Source organism: Hyperoodon ampullatus (assembly GCF_949752795.1).
Source record: "Hyperoodon ampullatus genome assembly, chromosome: 7".
NCBI classification, from domain to species: domain Eukaryota; kingdom Metazoa; phylum Chordata; class Mammalia; order Artiodactyla; family Ziphiidae; genus Hyperoodon; species Hyperoodon ampullatus.
Genome location: NC_136920.1, coordinates 58,581,966 through 58,609,905, shown reverse-complemented (window position 1 = coordinate 58,609,905; position 27,940 = coordinate 58,581,966). Strand labels below are relative to the sequence as shown.

The window sequence follows — 27,940 nt, the reverse complement described above, 5'->3', positions numbered from 1 at the left end:
GTGCAAGATTATTCACTGAAGTACTGTCTTTAATAGCGAAATATTGAAAACTTAAATATTAAAAGTTGAAAATATTACAGTAAGTCCAAAAAGCCAGTCACAAATATCACATATTATATGATTCCATTTATATGAAATGTCCAGGATGGGAAAATTGAGAGAAACAGAAAGTAGATTAGGAGTTGCTTAGTGAAAGGGGGCAAAGAGAGAATTGAGGAAAGAATGCTAATAAGTACGGGATTTCTTTTAGGGTGGATGAAAATGTTCTAAAATTAGATTGTGGTGATGGTTACACAACCTATGAATATATTAAAAATCATTGAGTTGTATACTTCAAATGGGTGAATTGTATGGTATGTGAGTTATACCTTGATAAAGCTATTTTTAAAAAGGGAAGAAAAGAAAAATGTCAATAGTTGAAAGAACATGATCTAAGCATCAGGAGTTCTGAGTTACAGTTTCAGCTATGTCACTACCTTTCTGCCTTGCATCAGAATAGTCATAGCACCTCTGGACCAGTTTCCTCACTTGTAAAGTAAAGGAATTAGATTCACTTCAAAATTCTTTCTGCCTCTAAGATTCTATGATAATACAGGAGTATATGAATAATTAGGGATTCAAAAATTCTTCCAAAGCCAAAATATCTAAGGAGCAGAAATCAAGTTCTCTCTTACTTCCATCTGTAATTTTACTGGATGCGAGTCGAACCACCTCAGTGATCAAAGCTGTCTTTGTTGATCCATTTTTGGAAAAGCCCATAGGAAAGTGATATTCCACAAAGAAGGTGCTAAAAAATCAAAACAAGAAAAGTAATTAAAAAACAAACCAAATAATAAACCTATTTTCTCTCTGATAAATCCTACATATATTTCAAGGTCCTATTTTTAGAACCTCAGGTCCTCAGAGGACCGACCTGCTCTTTTCAAAGCCTTTACCAGTCTTGTGTTCCCACAGCACTTTTCATATAAAACATCTCTTTTGTAACATCTTACAAAAACCCGAACGAACTTCTTGGCCAACCCAACAGACAGCCATTTAAATGTTTCTCTTTCCTGCTGACTGTAAGGCATGGAAGAATGGAGCCTGGGTCTTAATTTTCTTTATTCTCATACTTTTAATGCTTGGGACCTAGTGGGGGATTCGGTATATTTTTGTTGACTGAATGAAGCATATGAAAGCACTTTACAAATCATAAAGTACTATGTAATTATTTATTATTACTACCAGACACACTTTCCAGAAATGTCAAATTTAGTTTTCCCATGTTAGAGACATACCGCTTTTTTGTTGTCAGCTTAGGTGGTCTCCCAGGAAAGCTTTTTTTGCCAGGGGCCTCCTGAGGACTATCTGGAGGAACTCCCATTGTTTCGATGATGATTCTGACCGAATGTGTTCTACCCAGAAGGGCCAGTCTATCCACACTTAGTGTCATCACTTGGGCATCTTCTGGAGTTTCTGATAGCACGTGTTGTTCAATCAAGTTTCTGAAAGGAGTTCATATAGACAGTGAGGCAGATCGTCAGAAGCCAAATATGAAATGGTCTAGTTGGTACAGGCAAGAGGAGGAAGGAAGAAGGGCAGCAGGCATCTTAATTCACAAGTTATCAAGGATTGGGAAATGGCTTTAATCATTGTAATTCTGGTCCTAATCTACATGAAAGAAATCTCAAAAAATGGAAAAACAGGGACTTCCCTGGTGGTCCAGTGGTTAAGACTCCGCACTCCCAATGCAGGGGGCCCGCATTTGATCCCTGGTCAGGGAACTAGATCCTGCATGCCGCAACTAAAGATCCCACAACAAAGATCCCACATGCGGCAACAAAGATCCCGTGTGCCACAACTAAGACCCATGCAGCCAAAAAAAAAAAAAAGTAGAAACATTCTTGTAATCCAAAGGCTTATTATCCCCACACAAGTACAGAAACTGATATAACAGAATTAGGTTTTCAACAAGGGATACAGACTTTACTTCAGTTATTTACTTCTTTAATATAACTACTATCATCACTTTTGTGTATTCCTTTTCATTTGCTTTCTTTATGCATATTTTCTACATTAAGTGTAACAGAGCACACATACAACTTAGAATTCTGCTTTCTCCCTTAACTATTTTATCACATCCATCTTTTCATGTTATTGCATGTTAAAGGACTGCAATACTTAATGAGTTACTGTAACTCAACCAGTCTGACAGTGTTGGCAAACACAGGTGATTTCACTTGAAGAGATCTTGTGAAAATAATCTTCCTTTGCTTTTGACTCTAAACAAGCATTCATAAAGAGGCTCACCTGTTTTTCTTGCCCACCGCCTTCTTCTTCAACTTATGATCATTTGACTCTAGAACCTTAGAAGATCTGGCAAGAGCTTTTGACTGGCTCATTTTTTTAGAAGGGACAACATCATCATCTCCACTGAAGACATCACTGACACTGGTATCAGATTTCTATGGCGGGAAGAAACAAAAAGAGAGGCACTAAAAGATAACTGCTTTGGGGATAGTGGTAATGAAAACATTTCTCTAAAAGTAGTAATCAAAAGAGATAACTGACACCAGGAAGATAATCCTGTTTCTCCTGGTTATACAAAAATAATATGAAGTTCACAAAAATAACCTACAAGTTCAGTTCAAAGAAAATAAGTGAAAATAGATTCTTCTTTCGAATTCTCAATAGTAATAACAACCACTATTTACTGACTGCCTTCTATGTATCTGGTACTATGTTAAATGCTGCATGTGTATTTCTAATATTTAGTACATTCCTGTAAGGTGTCCCCATCTCAATTTTTTTTTTTTTTTTTTTTGTGGTACACAGGCCTCTCACTGTTGTGGCCTCTCCCGTTACGGAGTACAGGCTCCAGACGCGCAGGCTCAGTGGCCATGGCTCACAGGCCCAGCCACTCCGCGGCATGTGGGATCTTCCCGGACCGGGGCACGAACCCGTGTCCCTTGCATCAGCAGGCGGACTCTCAACCACTGCGCCACCAGGGAAGCCCTAAAGATTCTACTTTTTTTCAGCACTCTATACTCCTAATGATTCATTCTGCTTTTAATCTTGCTAAGACGAACTGTTTATTATACGTCACAAATTTTCGTAATGGCAGAACTGGTGGGTAAACCCCCTGTAATTTTATCGTGAGAAATGGCAGCTGAAATTGACTAATCAGCTCTAACACAAATGCAAAATAAGAAGACAGTGTTACAGATATTTGGCTCCAATTTTTAAAAAATCTTGCTGTTATAAATGCAGGAGACCAATCCAAAGTAGTTTTAAGCTTATCACCTCCAACTCCCTTTTTTCAGCATCTCAGGGTGTATAACGTATTGACCTGTCATAAGGGTAACAAATTAATAGTTAAATAGGCATGATCAGAATGTCCTTCTAAGAGGCAATGTAACTTTTCCAAGGTGAAATTAAGAGCTTTTTGCTCTTAATTTTTTCTTTGTTAAGTGGCAGCTTCTAAAAATGGTTTTGACAGGGTGATCAAAAGCTAGATGGGGGGCTTCCCTGGTGGCGCAGTGGTTGGGAGTCCGCCTGCCGATGCAGGGGACACGGGTTCGTGCCCCAATCCGGGAGGATCCCACATGCCGCGGAGCGGCTGGGCCCGTGAGCCATGGCTGCTGGGCCTGCGCGTCCGGAGCCTGTGCTCTGCAACGGGAGGGGCCGCAGCGGTGGGAGGCCCGCGTACCGCAAAAAAAAAAAAAAAAGCTAGATGGGTCCACAGCCTGAAGAAAATTAGAGTAAATATAAACCAGGTTGTTCAAAAGCTCATAATTTCAGGAAACAAAACCACAAAGTAATGCTGAATTTCTAAGCTGTGGATGTTATCCAATATTAAGAACATTAAACACTGACCCCAGGGAAGGGCATGAGCATTCTAACTCCTTGGTCTTCCCAGTGCCTCAAGGCCAATTGGTTCACTCCTTCTTCCAGTAAACAAACATTTTCTAAAATTATTTTCTTCAGATAGCATGGGGGATTACTTAGTACCATTCACACATTCATTCGTTTATTCACTAAGAATTCACTGAGTACTCAAATTCTATCAGGCCTTTGTTTTACAGGTAATAAAAAGATAATGAAGACATGTTTTTGTTCATAAGGAACTGTATCATACAACATAAGGGCTATAGAAGAGGTATGTGCAGGATACTGTGGACATTCAGGCAACAAACTCTGCTTAGAGGAGTCTGGGATGGTTTCTTCATAGAGGTGATGAGTTGATTTTTAAAGAATGAAGAGAAGTTTACCAGATGTATAAGGGCATTTCAACATCCTTCAACAAGTAGAAGGATCAGTATGAGCAAGAGACATGGGGATGGAAAAAGCTAGACTGTGGAGTGGTGAGACAATCAGTATGACTGGAGTCTCCAGTGGTTACAGGGCAAAAGTGGGAGATGAGGTTAGGGAGGTTAAGTCAAGATCAGATGCTAATGCTATGCTCAAGACTTAGGAGATGGTGTGGTCTAGTGGGAACAACGTGGGCTTTTTGCCAGACAGACTAGGGTAAGAATTCTAGTTCTGCCTAATTACTAGTAATTAATGTCTCTAAGCTTTTATTTCATGATATGTAAAAGGATAACACTATCTCATGGGGCTAGTAAAAGAATTAAATGAAATAATGAACTTAAAACGTTTGGCACAGTACTTAATAAATAACAGGTAACGTAAATTCCCTGGCACACAGAAAATGTGTACTAAATGTAAGTTCCCTTTCTCTTTTCTCCTACAGGTAACATAGTATCAGTGATGACTTTTAAGGTAGAAAGTCATGAAATCCTAACAATTCACAGTATCTTTTTTTTTTTTTTTTTTTTTTTTTTTTGTGGTACACGGGCCTCTCACTGTTGTGGCCTCTCCCGTTGCGGAGCACAGGCTCCGGACGCGCAGGCTCAGCGGCCATGGCTCACAGGCCCAGCGGCTCCGCGGCATGTGGGATCTTCCCAGACTGGGGCACGAACCCATGTCCCCTGCATCGGCAGGCGGATTCTCAACCACTGCGCCACCAGGGAAGCCCCTTACAGTATCTTTTAAGTCCATCTCCTCCTTTCCAATCCCACTGCTGCCACTCTCATTCTGGCATGCTCGCTCTCTCTCGCGCTCGCTCTCTCTCTCTCTCTCTCTCTCTCTCTCTGTCTCACACCTCCAATAACCCAATGGCTTCCTATCTGCTCCCATTATTCTCCCCGCAGTTAACCTCCTACATCATTGCCAGTTTAACATTCCTAGAACACTATTTCAGTCATGTCATTTCCTCCTCACTCGACATTCAAACGCTGTTACAGACTGCTTGCAATGCGCTAGCCTGCCTCGTCAATGTCTTTTCCACACGAATTCTTACCCAGTCAAATTAGATGCCTTGTAGTACACAAACTGTTTCTCTAAACAGGTCGTTCTTTCTATTCCTATTTCGTATCGTTTATCTCTCTGAACACTACTTTTCAAGTCTCAGTTAAAATCCCTTATCCCTCATGATGCTCCTTCCTGACAATCTCATGTAAAAGTCCTCCCTGCTTCTTCTGCACCCTGGTCACCCTCATTGCTTTTCCACTGAGCTGGTATAAACTACACTGTATTTCAGGTATCTTTGCTGACCTGGAGAAAAAGAAAATAGGGAATATGACAGCAATCTTCACAAATATGATTATTTGTGGAACAGTGAATGAACTCATTTTGTATACACTCTAAAAGATGCTAAACCAATGAATAGAACATACAGCTTGACATAAGAAAGAACTTTGAAAATGCTAAAACTGCCTGAAAAGAGAATGTTCTGTCTTAAGGGTCAGTAGAGGTATTTGTCCACCATGAGTAGAGGTGTTTCTGGAACACCTGTATCTGAAAAGATATCAGTCGAGGGTGGTTCTGAGGGTATACCTACATTAGCTCTTCCTTGAAAGAGCTCTTAGGAAGCCATATAATATATTAAGATTATAGGCTTTGGTCTCAGGTAAACTTGAATGTGAATCCTGGCTCTAACACTTACTTGCTATGATGTGTCCTTGGACAAAATAATCAATCTTAGTAGGCTGATCTCCTCATCTGTAAAACGAGGATAATACTCTCCTCTTCAGATTGTGATTATAATTAAGTAAGGTATGTACAATGGATAGCTTTCTGTCTGGCAAGTGGTAACATGCCTACACCCACGAATATTATTAATACTCTTGTTCTCCAATTCCTAAAGTTTCAGATTCAGTGACTTACAGGTGCTGTGTAAAACAAGTTCTCCAGGAGACTCTGGTCATACTGAGGGTCACTGGGCTCACTGCTGCAATACACCTCACTCCCAGGAGACGGGGAATCTGGAGGAGAGCCTAGCCCGTCCCAGTAACGACCTTGGGATAATTCGGCACTGCAGAGATAAGAAAAACAAAGCAGGACTTTAAGAGAAGTTTCAGCTGAGCCATTCTTTTTTTATTAAACGTTTTGAAATTCTAAACATGGAAGAAAATATGTTAAACAGAAGACTTACATTAAACAGAAGATTATCTGATAAATAGTTTCATATTATATTCCCCCTCCTCTGGGGTGTCAACAGCTAGCATTCAAAAAATACACTACTGGGCTTCCCTGGTGGCGCAGTGGTTGAGAGTCCACCTGCCAATGCAGGGGACACGAGTTCGTGCCCCGGTCTGGGAGGATCCCATATGCCGCGGAGCAGCTGGGCCTGTGAGCCATGGCCGCGGAGCCTGCGCGTCCGGAGCCTGTGCTCTGCAACGGGAGAGGCCACAACAGTGAGAGGCCTGCGTACCACAAAAAAAAAAAAAAAAAAAATACACTACTGACAGTGATTGTGATTGCATTCATTCATTTAACAAACATTTTACTGGGTAACTATTATGTGCCAGGCATGATGTTAGGTCCTGAATGCTACAGAGATGGCTAACCTAACTTGTTCTACTCTTGTGCTGCTTATGGTCTAGTAGGGAGGAAAAAAGGCAAAGAATTAACTATAATTCAATGAGTTAAATGTTATATACTGTTTTTGTGAAGAACGGCTAATTCGTAAATATGCCTTCTTCTATTAAGCAAAAATATGTGTATTTAGGTTAATTATGGCAAGATTAGTTCTATGTGGGATAGAGAAATAAGTAAAACAGATACTCTACTTATAAAGAGTTTGTAAACTAATAAGAAACATAAGCATACAAATACGTGTATATTTCATTCATTTTTGTTTCTCCTATAGTAACTAGCACTTAATGAACATCTGTAAATGAACTTACTGATTCTTAATGAACATGTTATTAATAATAAAAACAATAGCTATTAAGTACTTAATATGTGCCAAACACTGTGCTAAGCATTTCAATTATTCTTTCAACTTAGCTTCCCTTTCAAGCTAGCTACTATACTTTTTTTCCCTTCTGTAGTTTCCCAATAATATGTGATCACTACCTTCAAATTAGATCGTGTTCCTATAATTCTTGGAACAAAGAAATGCTCAACAAATAGATGCTCAATAAATGTTCCTTTCTTCACCTTTCCTTAATTTATAGCAGAGTTTCTCAACCTTAGCACTACTGACATGTTGGGTCAGATAATTCATTGTCACTGGGAGCTACCCTGTGCATTCTGGATCCCTGGACCCTACTCATCAGAAGCCAGTAGCACTCCTCCAGGTGTGACAACCCAAAGTATCTCCAGACATTACCAAATGTCTCATGGGGTGGGGGTAGGGGAGAACTGCCCTCCAGTTGAGAACCACTGATCTATAGTAATCTCTCTCCCAAAGGTCAAGAACAACTTCCTAACTGCCAAAATCCAACTAACAATTTCCCAATCCACACAGCTTCTCTGCAGCTTGTGAGCACTGCTCCTTTTTGAAGCTCTACTTCTTGGTATTCTACACAATTCTCATTTGCCACTTATGGTTCCCCTTCCCAACCCCCTCCCCAGCAGCCCCCACCACCAGTTGCTTTTCTCCCCTCTTTGCACACCCTTAAATTTTTGAATTCTGTTCAGTATATAGTCCTCTACCCTCCCCCCCCCCACCAAATTAACATTTCTTTGAATTTATTCTTCTGTCTTTGACACAGAAAAAGGCATGCCATTTCCCTCCATGCAATATTTGGGACATACTTATAACCAGAAACTGGGAGAGGTCAGAGACATTTTGCACTGGCCAGAGGCCTGGGATTCCTGTTGGGAGGGCAGGAGATATAAAAGTAAAAGAAAAAGGGTGGGGGAGGGGTTGGAATTTGCCTGTATTCTTTGGCTACAAGACAAGTCCATTCTCAGAACTTCCTTCTTTTTCTTTTTAATCATGTTTTAATCAAAGAACACATGTACCTATTTTATATTTTTATTTAAAAATAAATTTATTTATTTTGGCTACACCGGGTCTTAGTCTGCAGCATGCGGACTTCTTTGTTGCGGCATGCATACGGGATCTAGTTCCCCGACCAGGGATTGAACCCGGGCCCCCTGCATTGGGAGCCCCAAGTCTTACCCACTGGACCACCAGGAAGTCCCTACACATACCTATTTAAAAGTCAAATAGGATTACTAAGACATAATGAAAATCAGTAGCTGCCTGCCTCCTTAGAATCACTTTCAACTCCTTAAGATGTTTCTTCTGGTATTTACCTTCATATTTCTAAGTAACACATGTGTACTGCTATTTTCTGATTTTTCACTTTTCTAAATGATTTATGGATTTTCTAGCATGAAAAATGAAGGATCCACTCTCTTGTACCATTATCCTTGGAAACAGATTTCTCTTTCCCGCATCTTCTCAATTTACATTACAATTTTTTGTTGTTAATCTTCAGGGTTAACATCATATCAGAGCCAAGTATAATTTACTATACTTTCTTTACAACTTCTAGTTTTCCTTGTTTTAATAACTGTCTTAACTTTCATTTACTTAGTTTTCTACGTGCCTATTACTATTTCATTATTGAACTCTCCAAGGGAACGGACAGATTTCCTCTCATTCTGATCAAACACAGGAGAAATGTGTTTCCACCTACGCTTTCCCCTCCTTAGAAATATCCCTACTGAAGCCCTGTCCTGCTTCCATAAGAAGTGTTCGCTCTCTAAATATGACACAGGCCATAAAGCTCCTTTTCTCTTTCTTCTGTTACATCCCCTACTTCTTGGACTCCGTGCCTTGCTCTTTATTCCTATATTCTCTTTGTTGTAGAGAATATCCTATGGTTCCCTGAGAACTAGTGCAAGAGAGGCAATCTTTCGAGTCCCTGCATGTATGAAGATATTTTTACTCTACCCTCACACATGATTGACTGGAAACGGAATTTGAGGTCAACAATTAAGAATTTTCAGAATCCTGGGACTTTCCCTGTGGTCCAGTGGGTAAGACTCCGCGCTCCCAGCGCAAGGGGCCCGGGTTCAATCCCTGGTTGGGGAACTAGATCCCACATGCATGCTGCAACTAAGAGTTCGCATGCCGCAACTAAGAAGTCCACATGCTGCAACTAAACATTCTGCAATGAAGATCCCGCACACCGCGACAAAGATCCCACGTGCCGCAACTAAGACCTGGCGCAGCTAAACAAACAAACAAAAATAAACAAATAAATATTAAAAAAAAAAAAAGAATTTTCAGAATCCTGAAAGCAATTCTCCACTGTCTTCCATGGAGCTGGTAGAAAACTCTTTTTTATTTCTGGCTTTATTGAGGTATAATTGACAAATAAAATTGTAACATATTAAAAGTGTACAATTGATGACTTGATATACATTGTGAAAGAATTCCTCTCATTGAGTTAATTAATGCATCTATCACCTCACATATTTCCTTTTCCCCTCTTTCTTTCTTCCTTCTTTCCTTCCCTTTTTATTTTCTTGTGAGAACATTTAAGTTCTACTCTCTCAGTAAATTTCAGTTATGCAATACAGTGTTATCAACTATAGTCACATTATAACTAGATCCTCAGACGTTATTATTCTTATAACTGAAAATTTGTACCATTTTACCAACCCCTCCCTATTTTCTCCAACCCCCAGAAACCACTTTTTGATAATGTTTCAATAAATTTGACTTTATTTTTGATTCCACATATAAGTGATAAGATGTAGTATTTCTCTGTCTGGCTTATTTTGCTTAGCATAATGCTCTCCTGGTTCACCCATGTTGTCACAAATGACAGGATTTCCTTCTTTTTTAAGGTTGAATAATATTCATTCCATATTTTCTTGATCCATTCATCCACTGATAGACACTTAGGTTGTTTCCATACCTTGGCTATTATGTATGATGCTGCAATGAACATGGGAGTACATATATCTCATCAAGATAATGATTTCAAGCAAACTAAATGTCCATCAACAGAGGAATGGATAAAGATGTGTTACATATATACAATGGAATATTACTCAGCCATAAAAAGGAATGAATGCCATCTGCAGTGACATGGGTGGACCTAGAGATTGTCATACAGAGTGAAGTGAGTCAGAAAGAGAAAGCTGGGCTTCCGTGGTGGTGCAGTGGTTGGGAGTCCGCCTGCCAATACAGTGGACACGGGTTCGTGCCCCGGTCCGGGAAGATCCCACATGCCGCGGTGCGGCTGGGCCCGTGAGCCGTGGCCGCTGAGGCTGCGCGTCCAGAGCCTGTGCTCCGCAACGGGAGAGGCCACAACAGTGAGAGGCCCGTGTATCACCAAAAAAAAAAAAAAGAGAGAGAAAGCCAAACATCGTATAATATTGCTTATATGTGGAATCTAGAAAAACGGTTCAGATGAACTTATTTGCAAATCAGAAACAGAGTTACAGAATAGAAAATAAACTTATGGTTACCAAGGGGGGATGGGAGGATGGGATGAATCGGGAGACTGGATTGACATACATACACTACTATATATAAAATAGATAATTAATGAGAACCTACTGTATAGCACAGGGAGCTCTACTCAGTGCTCTGTGGTGACCTAAATGAGAAGGAAATCTATACAACAGTGGATATATGTATATATATAACTGATTCACTTTGCTGTACAGCAGAAACTAACACAACATTGTAAAGCAACTATACTCCAATAAAAAAAAAAAAGATAAACAACAAGGACCTACTGTATAGTACAGGGAACTCTACTCAATACTCTGTAATAACCTATATGGGAAAAGAATCTAAAAAAGAATAGATAAATGTATATGTATAACAAAACCACTTTGCTGTACACCTGAAACACAACACTGTAAATCAACTATACTCCAATATAAAATAAATGTTTTTTTTACATTTCAAAAAAAAAAACCAGACAATGATTTCATTTCCTTTGTATATACAACCAGAATTGGGATTGCTGGGTCATATGGCTGTTCTATTCTTAATTTCTGGAGGAACCTCCATACTGTTTTCCATAGTGACTATACCAGTTTACATTCCCAATGACAGAATTACAGAGTGTACAGGGTTTTTTCTCCAAATTCTCACCAGCATTTGTTATCTCTTTTCTTTTTGTAACAGACATCTTAATAGGTGTGAAGTGATATCTCATTATGGTTTTGATGTGCAGTTCCCTGATGATTAATGATGTTGAGCACATTTTCTTGTACCTCTTCGCCATCTGTATGTCTTCTTAGGAAAAAAGGTCTATTTAGGTCCTTTGCCCAATTTTTAATTGGGCTATTTGTTTGTTTGTTGTTTTTTTTACTATAGCGTTGTATAAGTTCCTTGTATACTTTGGATATCAACCCCATATCAGATATGTGGTTTGCAAATATTTTCTGCCTTTGCATTTTGTTGATGGTTTTCTTTGCTGTGTTTTAGTTTCATGTGGTCCCACTTACTTATTTTTGCTTTTGTTCCCTTTGATTTTGGTGTCAAGTCCAAAAAATTATTGACAAGACCAATGTCAAGGAGCTTACCCCCCTATGTTTTCTTTCAGGAGTTTTATGATTTCAGGTCTATGCTCAAATCTTTAATCCATTTTGAGTTGATTTCTGTGTACAGTGTAAAACAGTGTCCAGTTTCATTCTTTTTTTTTTGGATTTATTTTTTAAATTTATTTTTTAATTTTTTTATTCAAAGAGAAACAAAATTTATAATCATCCTCATCAGTTCACTCAGTCCCATGTAATTAATTTTTTTATCTTGATCTTTTGTTAGCACTTTTATGAATTCATCAGTTTTACATTAGAGTTCTGAAAATGCTTATTCATTCAGTTCAGCAGTATAGTCGGTTACCAGAAACCTGTGCTTGTCAGTCTTTTCCATGAATTCCTTGAAGATGAAACCGTTTTATAGGAACATTTTTGCAAAAGCATGAGAGTACACCCAGAACTGTCTGTAAATGACAAAAGACTTAAAAATGACCACGGTTAAAGATCTGATGAAAGTTCATAATAATGCAATTGACAAGGAAATTTAGTTATTTCTGAGATATACATTTTAAAATAATAACTAGAACTATGACTTATAACATTATACCAAAACATATAAGATTTTTAGGAATTTTGTGTAATGTCTGAAACATTTATATTAACATATTTCCATACAAATAACCCGAAGAAAGTTTAGTATTAGTCGTTTTTTGTTTTTTGGTTTTTTTATATTTTAATTTAATTTAATTTATTTTTTTAAACAGCAGATCATTATTAGTCATCCATTTTATACACATCAGTATATACATGTCAATCCAAATTGCCCAATTCATCACACCAGCATCCCCATCCCCGACGGCCTTCTCCCCTTGGTGTCCATACGTTTGTTCTCTACATCTGTGTCTCAACTTCTGCCCTGCAAACCAGTTCATCTGTACCATTTTTTTAGGTTCCACATACATGTGTTAATATATGATATTTGTTTTTCTCTTTCTGACTTACTTCACTCTGTATGACAGTCTCTAGATGCATCCATGTCTCAACAAATGACCCAATTTCGTTCCTTTTTATGGCTGAGTAATATTCCATTGTATATATGTACCACAACTTCTTTATCCATTCATCTGTCGATGGGCATTTAGGTTGCTTCCATGACCTGGCTATGGTAAATAGTGCTGCAGTGAACACTGGGGTGCATGTGACTTTTTGAATTATGGTCTTCTCTGTGTATATGCCCAGTAGTGGGATTGCTGGATCATATGGTAATTCTATTTTTAGTTTTTTAAGGAACCTCCATACTGTTCTCCATAGTGGCTGTATCAATTTACATTCCCACCAACAGTGCAAGAGGGTTCCCTTTTCTCTGCACCCTCTCCAGCATTTGTTGTTTGTAGATTGATGACCATTCTAACTGCTGTGAGGTGATACCTCACTGTACTTTTGATTTGCATTTCTCTAATAATTAGTGATGTTGAGCAGCTTTTCATGTGCTTCTTGGCCATCTGTATGTCTTCTTTGGAGAAATGTCTATTTAGGTCTTCTGCCCATTTTTGGATTGGGTTGTTTGTTTCTTTAATATTCAGCTGCATGAGCTGTTTATATATTTTGGAGATTAATCCTTTGTCCATTGATTCATTTGCAAATATTTTCTCTTTTTCTGAGGGTTGTCTTTTCATCTTGTTTATGGTTTCCTTTGCTGTGCAAAAGCTTTGACGTTTCATTAGGTCCCATTTGTTTATTTTTGTTTTTATTTCCATTACTCTAGGAGGTGGATCAAAAAAGATCTTGCTGTGATTTATGTCAAAGAGTGTTCTTCCTATGTTTTCCTCTAAGAGTTTTATAGTGTCCGGTCTTACATTTAGGTCTCAAATTCATTTTGAGTGTATTTTTGTGTATGGTGTTAGGGAGTGTTCTAATTTCATTCTTCTACATGTAGCTGTCCAGTTTTCCCAGCACCACTTACTGAAGAGACTGTCTTTTCTCCATTGTATATCCTTGCCTCCTTTGTCATAGATTAGTTGACCATAGGTGTGTGGGTTTATCTCTGGGCTTTCTATCTTGTTCCATTGTTCTATGTTTCTGTTTTTCTGCCAGTACCATATTGTCTTGATTACTGTAGGTCTGTAGTATAGTCTGAAGTCAGGGAGTCTGATTCCTCCAGCTCCGATTTTTTCCCTCAAGACTGCTTTGGCTATTCGGGGTCTTTTGTGTCTCCATACAAATTTTAAGATTTTTTGTCCTAGTTCCGTAAAAAATGCCATTGGTAATTTGATAGGGATTGCACTGAATCTGTAGATTGCTTTGGGTAGTATAGTCATTTTCACAATTTTGATTCTTCCAATCCAAGAACATGGTATATCTCTCCATCTGTTCATATCATCTTTAATTTCTTTCATCAGTGTCTTATATTTTTCTGCATACAGGTCTTTTGTCTCCCTAGGTAGGTTTATTCCTAGGTATATTATTCTTTTTGTTGCAGTGGTAAATGGGAGTGTTTCCTTAATTTCTCTTTCAGATTTTTCATCATTAGTGTGTAGGAATGCAAGAGATTTCTGTGCATTAGTTTTGTATCCTGCAACTTTACCAAATTCATTGATTAGCTCTAGTAATTTTCTGGTGGCATTTTCAGGATTCTCTACGTATAGTATCATGTCATGTGCAAACAGTGACAGTTTTACTTCTTCTTTTCCCATTTGTATTCCTTTTATTTCTTTTTCTTATCTGATTGCCGTGGCTAGGACTTCCAAAAGTATGTTGAATAATAGTGGTGAGAGTGGACATCCTTGTCTTGTTCCTGATCTTAGAGGAAATGCTTTCAGTTTTTCACCATTGAGAATGATGTTTGCTGTGGGTTTGTCATATACGGCCTTTATTATGTTGAGGTAGGTTCCCTCTATGCCCACTTTCTGGAGAGTTTTTATCATAAGTGGGTGTTGAATTTTTGTCAAAAGCTTTTTCTGCATCCTTTGAGATGATCATATGGTTTTTATTCTTCAGTTTGTTAATATGGTGTATCACATTCATTGATTTGCATATATTGAAGAATCCTTGCATCCCTGGGATAAATCCCACTTGATCATGGTGTATGATCCTTTTAATGTGTTGTTGGATTCTGTTTGCTAGTATTTTGTTGAGGATTTTTGCATCTATATTCATCAGTGATATTGGTCTGTTATTTTCTTTTTTTCTACTATCTTTGTCTGGTTTTGGTATCAGGGTGATGGTGGCCTCATAGAATGAGTCTGGGAGTGTTCCTCCCTCTGCAATTTTTTGGAAGAGCTTGAGAAGGATGGGTGTTAGCTCTTTTCTAAATGTTTGCTAGAATTCACCTGTGAAGCCATCTGGTCCTGGACTTTTGTTTGTTGGAAGATTTTTAATCACAGTTTCAATTTCATTACTTGTGATTGGTCTGTTCATATTTTCTATCTCTTCCTGGTTCAGTCTTGGAAGGTTATACCTTTCTAAGAATTTGTCCATTTCTTCCAGGTTGTCCATTTTATTGGCATAGAGTTGCTTGTAGTAGTCTCTTAGGATGCTTTGTATTTCTGTGGTGTCTGTTGTAACTTCTCCTTTTTCATTTCTAATTTTACTCATTTGAGTCCTCTCCCTCTTTTTCTTGATGATTCTGGCTAATGGATTATCAATTTTGTTTATCTTCTCAAAGAACCAGCTTTTAGTTTTATTGATCTTTGTTATTGTTTTCTTTGTTTCTATTTCATTTATTTCTGCTGTAATTTTTATGATTTCTTTCCTTCTGCTAACTATGGGTTTGTTTGTTCTTCTTTCTCTAGTTCCTTTAGGTGTAAGGTTAGGTTGTTTAGTTGAGATTTTTCTTGTTTCTTGAGGTAGGCTTGTAGAGCTATAAACTGCCCTCTTAGAACTGCTTTTGCTGCATCCCAAAGGTTTTGGATTGCTGTGTTTTCATTGTCATTTGTCTCTACATATTTTTTGATTTCCTCTTTGATTTCTTCAATGATCTCTTGGTTATTTAGTAACGTATCATTTAGTCTCCATATGCTTGTGTTTTTTACGTTTTGTTCCCTGTAATTGATTTCTAATCTCATAGTGTTGTGGTCAGAAAAGATGATTGATATGATTTCAACTTTCTTAAATTTACTGAGGCTTGATTTGTGACCCAAGATGTGATTTATCCTGGAGAATGTTCTGTGTACTCTTGAGAAGAAAGTGTAATCTGCTGTTTTTGGATGGAATGTCCTATAAATATCAATTAAATCTATCTGGTCTATTGTGTCATTTAAAGCTTGTGTTTCCTTATTAATTTTCTGTTTGGATGATCTGTCCATTGGTGTAAGTGAGGTGTTAAAGTCTCCCACTATTATTGTGTTACTGTCGATTTCCTCTTTTATAGCTGTTAGCAGTTGCCTTATGTATTGTGGTGCTCCTATGTTGGGTGCATATATATTTATAATTGTTATATCTTCTTCTTGGATTGATCCCTTGATCATTATGTAGTGTCCTCCCATGTCTCTTGCAACATTCTTTATTTTAAAGTCTATTTTATCTGATATGAGTATTACTACTCCAGCTTTCTTTTGATTTTCATTTGCATGGAATATCTTCTTCCATCCCCTCACTTTCAGTCTGTATGTGCCCGTGGGTCTCTTGTAGACAGCATATAGATGGGTCTTGTTTTTGTATCCATTCAGCAAGCCTGTGTCTTTTGGTTGGAGCATTTAATTCATTCATGTTTAAGGTAATTATCGATATATATGTTCCTATGACCATTTTCTTAATTGTTATGGGTTTGTTTATGTAGGTCCTTTTCTTCTCTTGTGTTTCCCACTTAGAGAAATTCCTTTAGCATTTGTTGTTGAGCTGGTTTGGTGGTGCTGAATTCTCTTAGCTTTTGCTTGTCTGTAAAGCTTTTGATTTCTTCATCGAATCTGAATGAGATCCTTGCCGGGTAATCTTGGTTGTAGGTTCTTCCGTTTCATCACTTTAAATATGTCATGCCACTCCCTTCTGGCTTGTAGAGTTTCTGCTGAGAAATCAGCTGTTAACCTTATGGGAGTTCCCTTGTATGTTATTTGTTGTTTTTCCCTTGCTGCTTTCAATAATTTTTCTTTGTCTTTAATTTTTTCCAATTTCATTACTATGTGTCTCAGTGTGTTTCTCCTTGGGTTTATCCTGTGTGGGACTTTCTGTGCTTCCTGGACTTGGGTGGCTATTTCATTTCCCATGTTAGGGAAGTTTTCGACTATAATCTCTTCAAATATTTTCTCGAGTCTTTTCTGTCTGTCTTCTTCTGGGACCCCTATAATGTGAATGTTGTTGCGTTTAATGTTGTCCCAAAGGTCTCTTAGGCTGTCTTAGTTTCTTTTCATTCTTTTTTCTTTATTCTGTTCTTCAGCAGTGAATTCCACTATTCTGTCTTCCAGGTCACTTATCCGTTCTTCTGCCTCAGTTATTCTGCTATTGATTCCTTCTAGTGTAGTTTTCATTTCAGTTATTGTATTGTTCATCTCTGTTTGTTTGTTCTTTAATTCTTCTAGGTCTTTGTTAAACGTTTCTTGCATCTTCTTGATCTTTGCCTCCATTCTTTTTCTGAGGTCCTGGATCATCTTCACTATCGTTATTCTGAATTATTTTTCTGGAAGGTTGCCTATCTCCACTTCATTTAGTTGTTTTTCTGGGGTTTTATCTTGTTCCTTCATCTGGTACATAGCCCTCTGCCTTTTCATCTTGTCTATCTTTCTGTGAATGTGGTTTTTGTTCCATAGGCTGCAGGATTGTAGTCCTTCTTGCTTCTGCTGTCTGCCCTCTTGTGGATGAGGCTATCTAAGACGCTTGTGTAAGTTTCCTGATGGGAGGGGCTGGTGGTGGGTAGAGCTGACTGTTGCTCTGGTGGGCAGAGCTCAGTAAAACCTTAATCTGCTTGACTGCTGATGGGTGGGGCTGGGTTCCCTCCCTGTTGGTTGTTTGGCCTGAGGCAACCCAACACTGGAGCCTACCTGGGCTCTTTGGTGGGGCTAATGACAGACTCTGGGAGGGTTAATGCCAAGGAGTACTTCCCAGAACTTCTGCTGCCAGTGTCTTTGTCCCCATGGTGAGTGACAGCCACCCCCCGCCTCTACAGGAGACCCTCCAACACTAGCAGGAGGTCTGGTTCAGTCTCCCCTGCGGTTACTGCTCCTTCCCCTGGGTCCCGATGTGCACACTACTTTGTGTGTGCCCTCCAAGAGTAGAGTCTCTGTTTTCCCCAGTCCTTTCGAAGTCCTGCAATCAAATCCCACTAGGCTTCAAAGTCTGATTCTCTAGGAATTCCTCCTCCCATTTCCGGAACCCCAGATTGGGAAGCCTGACGTGGGGCTCAGAACCTTCACTCCAGTGGGTGGACTTCTGTGCTATAAGTGTTCTCCAGTCTGTGAGTCACGCACTCAGCAGTTATGGGATTTGATTTTACTGTGATTTCGCCCCTCCTACCGTCTCATTGTGGCTTCTCCTTTGCCTTTGGATGTGGGGTATCTTTTTTGGTGAGTTCCAGTGTCTTCCTGTCCAAGATTGTCCAGCAGCTAGTTGTGATTCTGGTGTTCTCACAAGAGGGAGTGAGAGCATGTCCTTCTACTCCACCATCTTGGTTCCTCCGGACTTATTGCCCATGCAGTTTCATTCTTCTACATGTGGTTGTCCATCGTTCCCAACAATATTTATTGAAGAGAACATCCTTTCTCTATTAAGTATTCTTGGCCTCTTTGTTAAAAACTAATTGACCATATATGCATGGGTTTATTTCTGGGTTCTCTATTCTGTTCCATTGATCTATGTGTCTGTTTTTATGACAACGCTATACTATTCTGATTACTATAGCTTCGTATTATACTTTGAAATCAGGAAGTGTGATGCCTCCAGCTTTGTTCTTCAAGATTGCTTTGGCTATTTGTGGTCCTATACAAATTTTAGGATCGTTTTTTTCTATTTCTGTGAAAAATGCCACTGGAATTTTATAGACATTGCACTGAATCTAAAGATTGCTTTGGGTAGTATGGACATTTTAACAATATTAACTCAATCCATGAACATGGAATATCTTTTATTTGTGTTCTCTTCCATTTTCTTTCATCAATGTCTTATAGTTTTCAGTAAACAGATCTTTCATGTCCTTGATTTAACTTATACCAAGTATTTGATTCTTTTTGATGCTATTGTAAATTAACTGTCTTCTTACTTTCTCTTTCTGATAGTTCATTGTTGGTGTAGAGAAACGCAACTGATTTTCATATACTGATTTTGTATCCTGCAACTTTACTGAATTCATTTATTCTTACTAGTTTTTCGGCAGAGACTTTAGTGATTCATGTCATCTACAAACAGTGGCAGTTTCACTTTTCCAATCTGAATGCTTTTTATTTCTTTTTCTTGCCTAATTGCTCTGGCTGGGACTTCCAGTACTGTGTTAAAAGTGGTGACACTGAGCATCTTTCTTTTATTCCTCATCTTAGAGGAAAAGCTTTCAGTGTTTCATCATTGAGTATGATGTTAGTTGTGGGCTTGTCACATATGGCCTTTGTTATGTTGAGGTACATTTCCTCTACACCCAGTTTGTTGAGAGGTTTTATCACGAATGGGTGTTGAATTGTGTCAAATGCTTTTCCGCATCTATTGAGATGATCACATGATTTTTATCCTTCTTTTTATTAATACGGTGTATGATATTTATTGATTTGCAAACGTCAAATCATCCTTGCATCCCTGGAACAAATTTCACTTGATGATGGCATATGATTCTTCTAATGTATTGTTGAATCTGATTTTCTAATGTTTTGTTGAGGATTTTTGCCATTATGTTCATAAGAGATATTGGCCTATAATTTTCTTTTCCTTGCAGTGTCTTTGTCTGGCTTTAGTATCAGAGTAATGCTGGCCTCATAAAATGAGTCTGGATCTGAATCTCCTCTTAAATGTTTTCAGAGAGTTTGAGAAAGATTGTATTAGTTCTTTAAATGTTTGGTAGAATTCACTACTGGAGTTTTTGGGACCTCAAATTTTTTTTATTTAATTTATCTTTTTGGCTGTGTTGGGTCTTCGTTGCTGTGCACAGGCTTTCTCTAGTTGCGGTGAGCAGGGCTACTCTTCGTTGCGGTGCGCAGGCTTCTCTTGTTGTGGAGCACAGGCTCTAGGTGTGCAGGCTTCAGTAGTTGTGGCTCAAGGGCTCAGTAGTTGTGGCTTGCGGCCTCCAGAGCACAGGCTCAGTAGTTGTGGTGCACGGGCTTTGTTGCTCTGCGGCATGTGGGATCTTCCCACACCAGGGCTCGAACCCATGTCCCTTGCATTGGCAGGCAGATTCTTGACCACTGCACCACCAGGGAAGCCCTGGAATTATTTTGTTGGGAGGTTTTTAATTATAATTCAGCCTCCTTGCTAGTAATCAGTCTGTTCAGATTTTTCTGTTTCTTCATGATTCAGTTTTGGTAGACTGGATATAAATTTATCCATTTCTTTTAGGTTTTGCAATTTGTTGGTGTATAATTTTTCATAGTAGTCTCTTACAATTCCTTGTATTTCTGTGATGTCAGTTATAGTATCTCCTATTACATTTATAATTCCATTGAAGTCCTCTCTCTTTTCGTCTTAGTAAGTCCAGCTAATGGTTTGTCTACTTTATCTTTTCAAAATACCAGCTATTAGTTTCATCGATCTTTTCTATTGTCTTTTTAGTCTCTATTTCATTTATTTCTGCTCTGATCTTTGTTATTTCTGCTCTGATTTTTGTTATTTCCTTCCTTCTGCTAACTTTGGGCTTAGTTTGTTGTTTTTTTCTAGTCCCTTGAGGTGTAAAGTTAGTTTTTTAGGTGAGCTCTTTGTTTCTTAATGTATGTATTTTTTTTATGTCTTATGTGTTATGTCTTACAAAACCTTACGTTTCTTTTTTTTAAATTTTTATTTTATATTGGACCATAGTTGATTAACAAGGTTGTGTTACTTTTGGGTGTACAGCAAAGTGATTCAGTTATACACTTAAATGTACATGTTTACTGCTATAAAATTCCCTCTTAGATATGCTTTTGTTGCATTCCATAGGTTTTGGTATGTTGTGTTTCCATTTTCCCTTGTCTTAAATGATATTTTTACATTTCTTATTTGATTTCTTCTTTGGCACATTGGTTGCTAAGGAGCCTGTTGTTTAATCTGTACATATTTGTCAATTTTCTAGTTTTGGTTATTGACCTTTAGTTTTATACCATTGTAATCGGAAAGATACTTTATATTTCAATCTTCTTAAATTTATTGACTTATTTTGTTGCCTAACTTATAATCTCTCCTGGAGAATGTTCCATGTGTGCTTGAGAAGTGTATGTATCCTGCTGCTGTTAGATGGAATGTTTTGTATATGTCTGTTACGGACATCTGACCTAATGTGCCATTTGAGTCCGACGTTTCCTTACTGATTTTGTTTTGATGATCTATTCATTGTTAAAAGTGGGGTACTGAAGTCCTCTGTATTGCTGTTTATTTCACCTTACAGATCAACTAACATTTGTTTTATATATTTAAGTACTCCTAGGGTGGGTACCTAAATATTTACAGTTGTTGTATCCTTGTGATGAATTGACCAACTATAATTATATAATGACCTTCTTGATCTTATTATAGTTTTTGGCTTAAAGTCTATTTTTTTCTGATATAAGAATAGGTACCCCCCCCCACTCTTTTGGTTTCCACTTGCATGAAACATCTTTCATATCCGTTCACTTTGAGCCCTGTGTGTGTCCTTAAAGCTGAAGTGAGTATCCTTGTAGGCAGCAGATAGTTGGGTCTTGTTTTTTTATCCATTCAGCTACTCTTTATCTTATGATTGGAGAATTGAGTCCATCTACATTTAAAGTAATTAATGATGGGAGTGAACTTATTACTAGCATTTTGGTAATTGCTTCCTGGTTGATTTGTAATTCTTTTGTTCCTTTCTTGCTCTCTTCCTATAGGATTTGATGACTTTCTGTAGTGGTATGTTTTGCTTCCTTTCTCTTTCTCCTTTGTGTATCCACTATAGGCTTTTGCCCTGTGGTTACCATGAGGCTTACATAAAACATCTTACATTTATAACAGTCTATTTTTTTTTTTTTGGTACGCGGGCCTCTCACTGTTGTGGCCTCTCCCGTTGCGGAGCACAGCCTCTGGACGCGCAGGCCCAGCGGCCATGGCTCACGGGCCCAGCCGCTCCGCGGCATGTGGGATCCTCCCAGACCAGGGCACAAACCTGTGTCCCCTGTATTGGCAGGTGGACCCTCAACCACTGCACCACCTGGGAAGCTCTAGGATTTTTTTACATACTAGATCATGTCATCTGTGAATAAAGATAGTTTTACTTCTTCCTTTCCAATTTGGAACCCTTATATATCTTTTTCCTGCCTAATTGTTCAGGCCACATAGGTAGTAAGAGACAGACCTCAAATTTCAACTTGTGTCTGTTTAAAATCCATGTTCTTTTCATTATAACCTGCTAGGTAACGTTGGTGTTGGGGAGAGAGATGAAAAATAAGAATGGAAAGGTAGATTGGAGACCATTCTGTAAGTGAAGCTAAGAATAAAAGGCTAAAGATTGGATTTTTATTTAGTAGGTAGTGAATAACCAAGGGAATGACTTGGTTATTCTAAGGAAGTGTTGCTTTAAGAAGATAAATCTGTTAACAATGTACACAATGAACTGGAGGAATAATTTAAAAGGAAAGAAAGCTAGTTAAGAGCTCTTACCTGCCCAACAGCAACTGTATGGCTCTGGTATCAGCTTTTGTGTCATGTTTCCAAAATGTATTCTCAGTTGGAGGGAGGAGGTGATCTTCAATGTGGTCTTTAAATTGATTCCTAGACAAGGCTTTGATTCTAAGGAATGAAAAAATACTTTTTCAGTGGCTAACATATGGGAAAAATCTAAATCAGAATTAATTGAACATGGAATATTTAACATACTTCAGCCTTCACCTTAAATATATATAAAACTTCACAATTTACAAAGCCCTTTCCTATATTAGAATCTCATTTCATTTATGTAAGAGAGGGAGGAGAGAATATACCCATTTTTTATATAAGCATGCTGGTTCAGAAGGAGTTAAGAATTTAGCCATTTACATATTTAAAGTAAGTGTCAGTGCTAGGTCTAGATTTTGGGTATCTTAACTCCTAATTTAGGCTTCTTTTTCACCACATTAAGAATTACTTGCTGAACATTTCCAAGATTATTCAGTCCATATCTTGACAAAAAAACACATGTTAACAACTATCAAGAAATTAACTATTGGGGTTCATGTTTATCCAGTAACTTACTTACTGTGTAGATGCTCTAAGAAAATCTTCCTTCATAGAAGGATGAACTTCTTCCAACAACATGCTAGTATCTGGGCTTGATTTCATTGCAGAAATCACCATGGCATTACGCAGTTTATTGCCTTGTTCTAACAGAGCTGAAGAGGGCAAAACAGAACACAGAAAATCTAAAATCCAACAGAAATACTTGAAATATTTAGCACCTTTCCTTCTCTCACAGGACTTACCATAGTATACTATAACTGCTTACTTGTCTGCCTTCCCCACTAGCTTGAGAATCCCTTGAGGACATTCACCTTACAACAAATGTTTACTGAGCTTCTATCACGTGGACCGTTTTAGATGTTGGCATTATAGCAGTGAATGAAGTCTCCATTATGTAGTGACTGACCACCTACTAGAGTCATTATATACATGCATTGACTCTTCCAACTGGTGTTTGCACATAATAAATTTAGTAATATCTACATAATATATTATTTTTGTATCCAGCTATCTTACTGAATTCTCTTATTTGTAACAGTTTTAATGTCATTATTATTTGAGGAACACTAACAACTATATCAGCTAAACTGTTAGGAGTCATAGTGGTAATCTAGTCCAAATGTATACTTTTATGGATGAAGAAAAGAATACCAAAACATTTCTACGACTTGTCTAAGATCATACATCAGGTTAACAGAAAAGTCAGGATAAAGTCTTTAAACTTTCTGATAGGTAAAATTTCTCCCATCCCTAAGCAACAACAAGAATTACAGAGGATAACATTTATTGAACCCTTACCACTTCCTAGGCACTACTCTAAGTATGTTATGTATAGGAACTCATTTAATCCTCCCAACAATCCTCTGAAATAGGTACTATCATTTCCTTCATTTTCCAGATGACAAAGCTGAGGCACAGAGGATATGTAACTTGCCCAAGTTATGCATGCAGTATAACCAGGATGACTCTACATCCTACGATTTAACCACTATACATATATGACCCCACTTTTTCTTAGACTTCTTTTTAAAAGCTTAGGACCAGTGGTATTATTTCAAGGAACACTGGGAAGAATTATTATTTTCTTGAGGTTCCACAGTTGCTTAGGAGGTAGGTAAGACTAGATACCAAATGGCTGTCTATCTTGGTCTAGAGTTTTATAGCTTCTAAAAATAAAGAAGATATGGCAGTCAGGCCAAGAAAATAATAAGCCAAACAGATCCATAAACGTTCAACATTTGTTAGCATAAAGAGTTCAAAATATAGCTTAAAAACTCAAAACCCCAAACCCGAAAAACACTGAAATATCGTATGTTCAATGTGTTACGTGAAAGTATAAGTAAAAGAAAATAAAGATCACCATCTGTGGTAGGCATAATTCTACACTTGATCTTAGCCAAAAGGCAAAAACATGATGTAGGCAGAATTCTAAGATAGTTCCCCCCAAATTTCCAGCTACTGGTATACAAATACCTTCTCCCAGTGATTCAGTCATCTAGGTATTGCCATAAAGGGATTTTACAGATGTAATTATGGTTCCAAATCAGTCTACCTCAAGACTGGGAGATTATCTTGGTGGTCCCAAACCTTTATAAAGCAGAGTTTTTTTCTGGCTGTTTGCAGGATATGAACTCAGAGATTTAAAGTATGAGAAGGATGTAATGTTTCATTGCTGTCTTGAAGATGGAGAGGACCATGTGGCAAGAAATGCATGTGGCCTTATGGCCTTTAGGAGCTGAGAGTGGACCCTGGCTGACCGCCAGCAAGGAAATGGGACTGCAGTCCTACTACTGCAAGGAACTGGATTCTGTCAACAAGAATGAACTTGGAAGTGAATTTTCCCTCGGAGCTTCCAGATGAGAATTTAGCTTGGCTGACACCTTGATTGTAGCCTATCATACCCTAAGCAGAAAACCCAAGCATACCTTGCTGGACTTCAGATCCACAGAACTGTGACTAATAAATGGGTATTCTTTTCAGCCATTAAGTTTGTGGTTACTTGTTATGCAGCAATAGAAAACTAATATTCCCATTAATGCCACTACCCACAAATACTGATTAACATTTTGATATATTCCAGATAGTTTTTTTTGTGTGTGTGTGGCTACGTTGGGTCTTCGTTGCTGTGCACGGGCTTTCTCTAGTTGCGGCGAGCGGGGGCTACTCTTCGTTGTGGTGCACAGGCTTCTCATTGTGGTGGCTTCTCTGTGTGGAACACAGGCTCTAGGTGTGTGGACTGCAGTAGCTGTGGCTCGCAGGCTCCAGAGCGCGGGCTCAGTGGTTGTGGCGAACGGGCTTAACTGCTCCGTGGCATGTGGGATCTTCCCAGACCAGGGCTCGGACCTGTGTCCCCTGCATTGGCAGGCAGATTCTTAACCACTGCGCCACCAGGGAAGTCCCCCGGATAGTTGATTTTTTTTTCTTTTTTTTTTTTTTGTGGTACACGGGCCTCTCACTGTTGTGGCCTCTCCCGTTGTGGAGCACAGGCTCCGGAGGCGCAGGCTCAGCGGCCACGGCTCACGGGCCCAGCCGCTCCACGGCATGTAGGATCTTCCCGGACTGGGGCATGAACCCGTGTCCCCTGCATTGGCAGGCGGACTCTCAACCACTGCGCCACCAGGGAAGCACCCCCGGACAGTTTTTAATCTATGCATACATACACCTATAGATGTATGTGTGTGTGTATATATACAAATTTTTTCTTTTGCAAAAATGGTATATTATGTATACAGTTTTTTTTGAATTTCATTTTACTTTATTTTATACAGCAGGTTCTTATTAGTTATCTATTTTTTTTTTTTTTTTTTGTGGTACGCGGGCCTCTCACTGTTGTGGCCTCTCCCGTTGTGGAGCACAGGCTCCGGAGGCGCAGGCTCAGTGGCCATGGCTCACGGGCCCAGCCGCTCCGCGGCATGTAGGATCTTCCTGGACCGGGGCATGAACCCGTGTCCCCTGCATTGGCAGGCGGACTCTCAACCACTGCGCCACCAGGGAAGCCCTAGTTATCTATTTTATACATATTAGTGTATACATGTCAATCCCAATTGCCCAATTCATCACACCACCACCCCCACTTTCCCCCCTTGGTGTCCATACGTTTGTTCTCTACATCTGTGTCTCTACTTCTGCCTTGCAAACCAGTTCATCTGTACCATTTTTCTAGATTCCACGTATATGCATTAATATACGATATTTGTTTTTCTCTTTCTGACTTACCTCACTCTGTATGACAGTCTCTAGGTCCATCTACATCTCTACAAATGACCCAATTATGTATACTGTTTTATAACTGCTTTTTCACTTAATAATATGCATTAACTTTTTCTATGTAAATAATGGCTATATAAGTATGTATTTTTGTTTTTACTTATTTAAAAAAAATCTCTTTGGGATTCAGTCAGAAAATGGCTATCTTGTTTATTCAGTGAGAAAGGGTGAGGAAAACATGGTCTGCTAGCATTGGAAATTTGGTTAAGGAAGCTTGCTATGTGACAGGAAGCCCTCCTCCTTTTAGTTTCTAGTTAATACTTGGCTTAATTTGATATGGTTTAAAGTTCTTTAATGAGGTGGGCACACTCAATAAATGCTTTATGAATAAAGTAGTTAATGACAAGCAGTGTCAATAATAAATTTCATTTGATTTCAGGGCCATGTAGAAAAATAGTTTTTCTACTGATACCCAAAGTGTCTCTAGAGATATTTGGTACTTGGGACTTTATAATCTAACCACACACAACTATTTTTAATTCCTTAAACACAATACTTCCTTTGTGCTCTCAAAGTTCTGCGTATCTGATTCCATCAAAGAATTACCATGCAGTATTAAAATTGTCTATCTCACCCAAACAACTGTGAGACGAGAAATTGGCTTTTGTTGGTCTTTGTATGCTCAGTGCCTAGTATATATCAGGAATTTGATTAAATGTTTCAATAAATACTTCCACTGTTGCATATATCATACAAAATTGTACTGTATCTGCTTTAGAGTCTGTTTCCTTTACTACAATGCATTCATTAAGTCAGGGACTATCTTATTTATCACTGTAACCCCAATACTCAAAACAATGGCTGACACAAAATAGGCACTCAAAAGATATCTGCTGAATTGAACTGAGCTTAAAGTTTTCATCCCTGCTAAATAAAATTTCCCTGGGAGAGCTCCCCTGGTGGCACAGTGGTTGAGAGTCCGCCTGCCGATGCAGGGGACATGCGTTCGTGCCCCGGTCCGGGAAGATCCCACATGCCGCAGAGAGGCTGGGCCCGTGAGCCATGGCCGCTGAACCTGTGCGTCTGGAGCCTGGGCTCCGCAACGGGAGAGGCCACAACAGTGAGAGGCCCGCGTACTGCAAAAAAAAAAAAAAGAAAGTTCCCTGGGAATAGTAATATTTTAAGAGTGACTTAATTAGTCATTAACATTTGAATAGGAATAGGTACGGAAGATACTTTACAATAACAGGTTTTAAAAAAGAAGTAAACATTGAAGACAACAAGTAGGACAAATCTGAGCGAGGGTGGTCTGTTCACTGGCCTCCAAGTGGTTTCTTCCTTGAAACAGCCATTCTTAGAATAGTTTCTCTAAAGTCTAAGGAATGGCAACAACAACACCTTAACTCCCCTTCTTAAGAGGAAGCTGGTTCCACACTAAAAGAGCTGTCATGCCACCTTCCTGCACCTCAACTCAATAATTATTTTTTTTAACACAAGGGAAGGGCACTTAGTTGAGTTCATGACAAATGTTTCCCTTGTTTATTTCCTACATACCTTGGGCACAGCCCCTGCTAAACAGGGAGGTATACAGCTTCTGGTTTTTGTTCCTACTCCTTGTTATCTATTCTAAACCCCAACTCTTAACAAACTTATGGTTACTGGGGGGGTAGGGATAGGG

At 38.7% G+C, this 27,940-nt stretch overlaps 1 protein-coding gene across 1 annotated transcript in view; it reads right to left on the bottom strand.

Moving 5' to 3' along the window:
* C2CD3 (C2 domain containing 3 centriole elongation regulator) overlaps positions 1–27,940 on the bottom strand; it is a gene marked incomplete at its 3' end in the record, with an annotated part of 122,970 nt that overhangs the window by 77,203 nt on the left and 17,827 nt on the right. Inside the window, exons 6-11 of the mRNA XM_079707983.1 lie at positions 23,075–23,207; positions 22,501–22,629; positions 6,208–6,355; positions 2,290–2,444; positions 1,278–1,484; positions 675–787 (exon numbers count right to left, since the gene is read on the bottom strand). Coding sequence (XP_079564109.1) covers positions 675–787; positions 1,278–1,484; positions 2,290–2,444; positions 6,208–6,355; positions 22,501–22,629; positions 23,075–23,207 — 885 coding nt within the window. The remainder of the gene's footprint in view (positions 1–674; positions 788–1,277; positions 1,485–2,289; positions 2,445–6,207; positions 6,356–22,500; positions 22,630–23,074; positions 23,208–27,940) is intronic.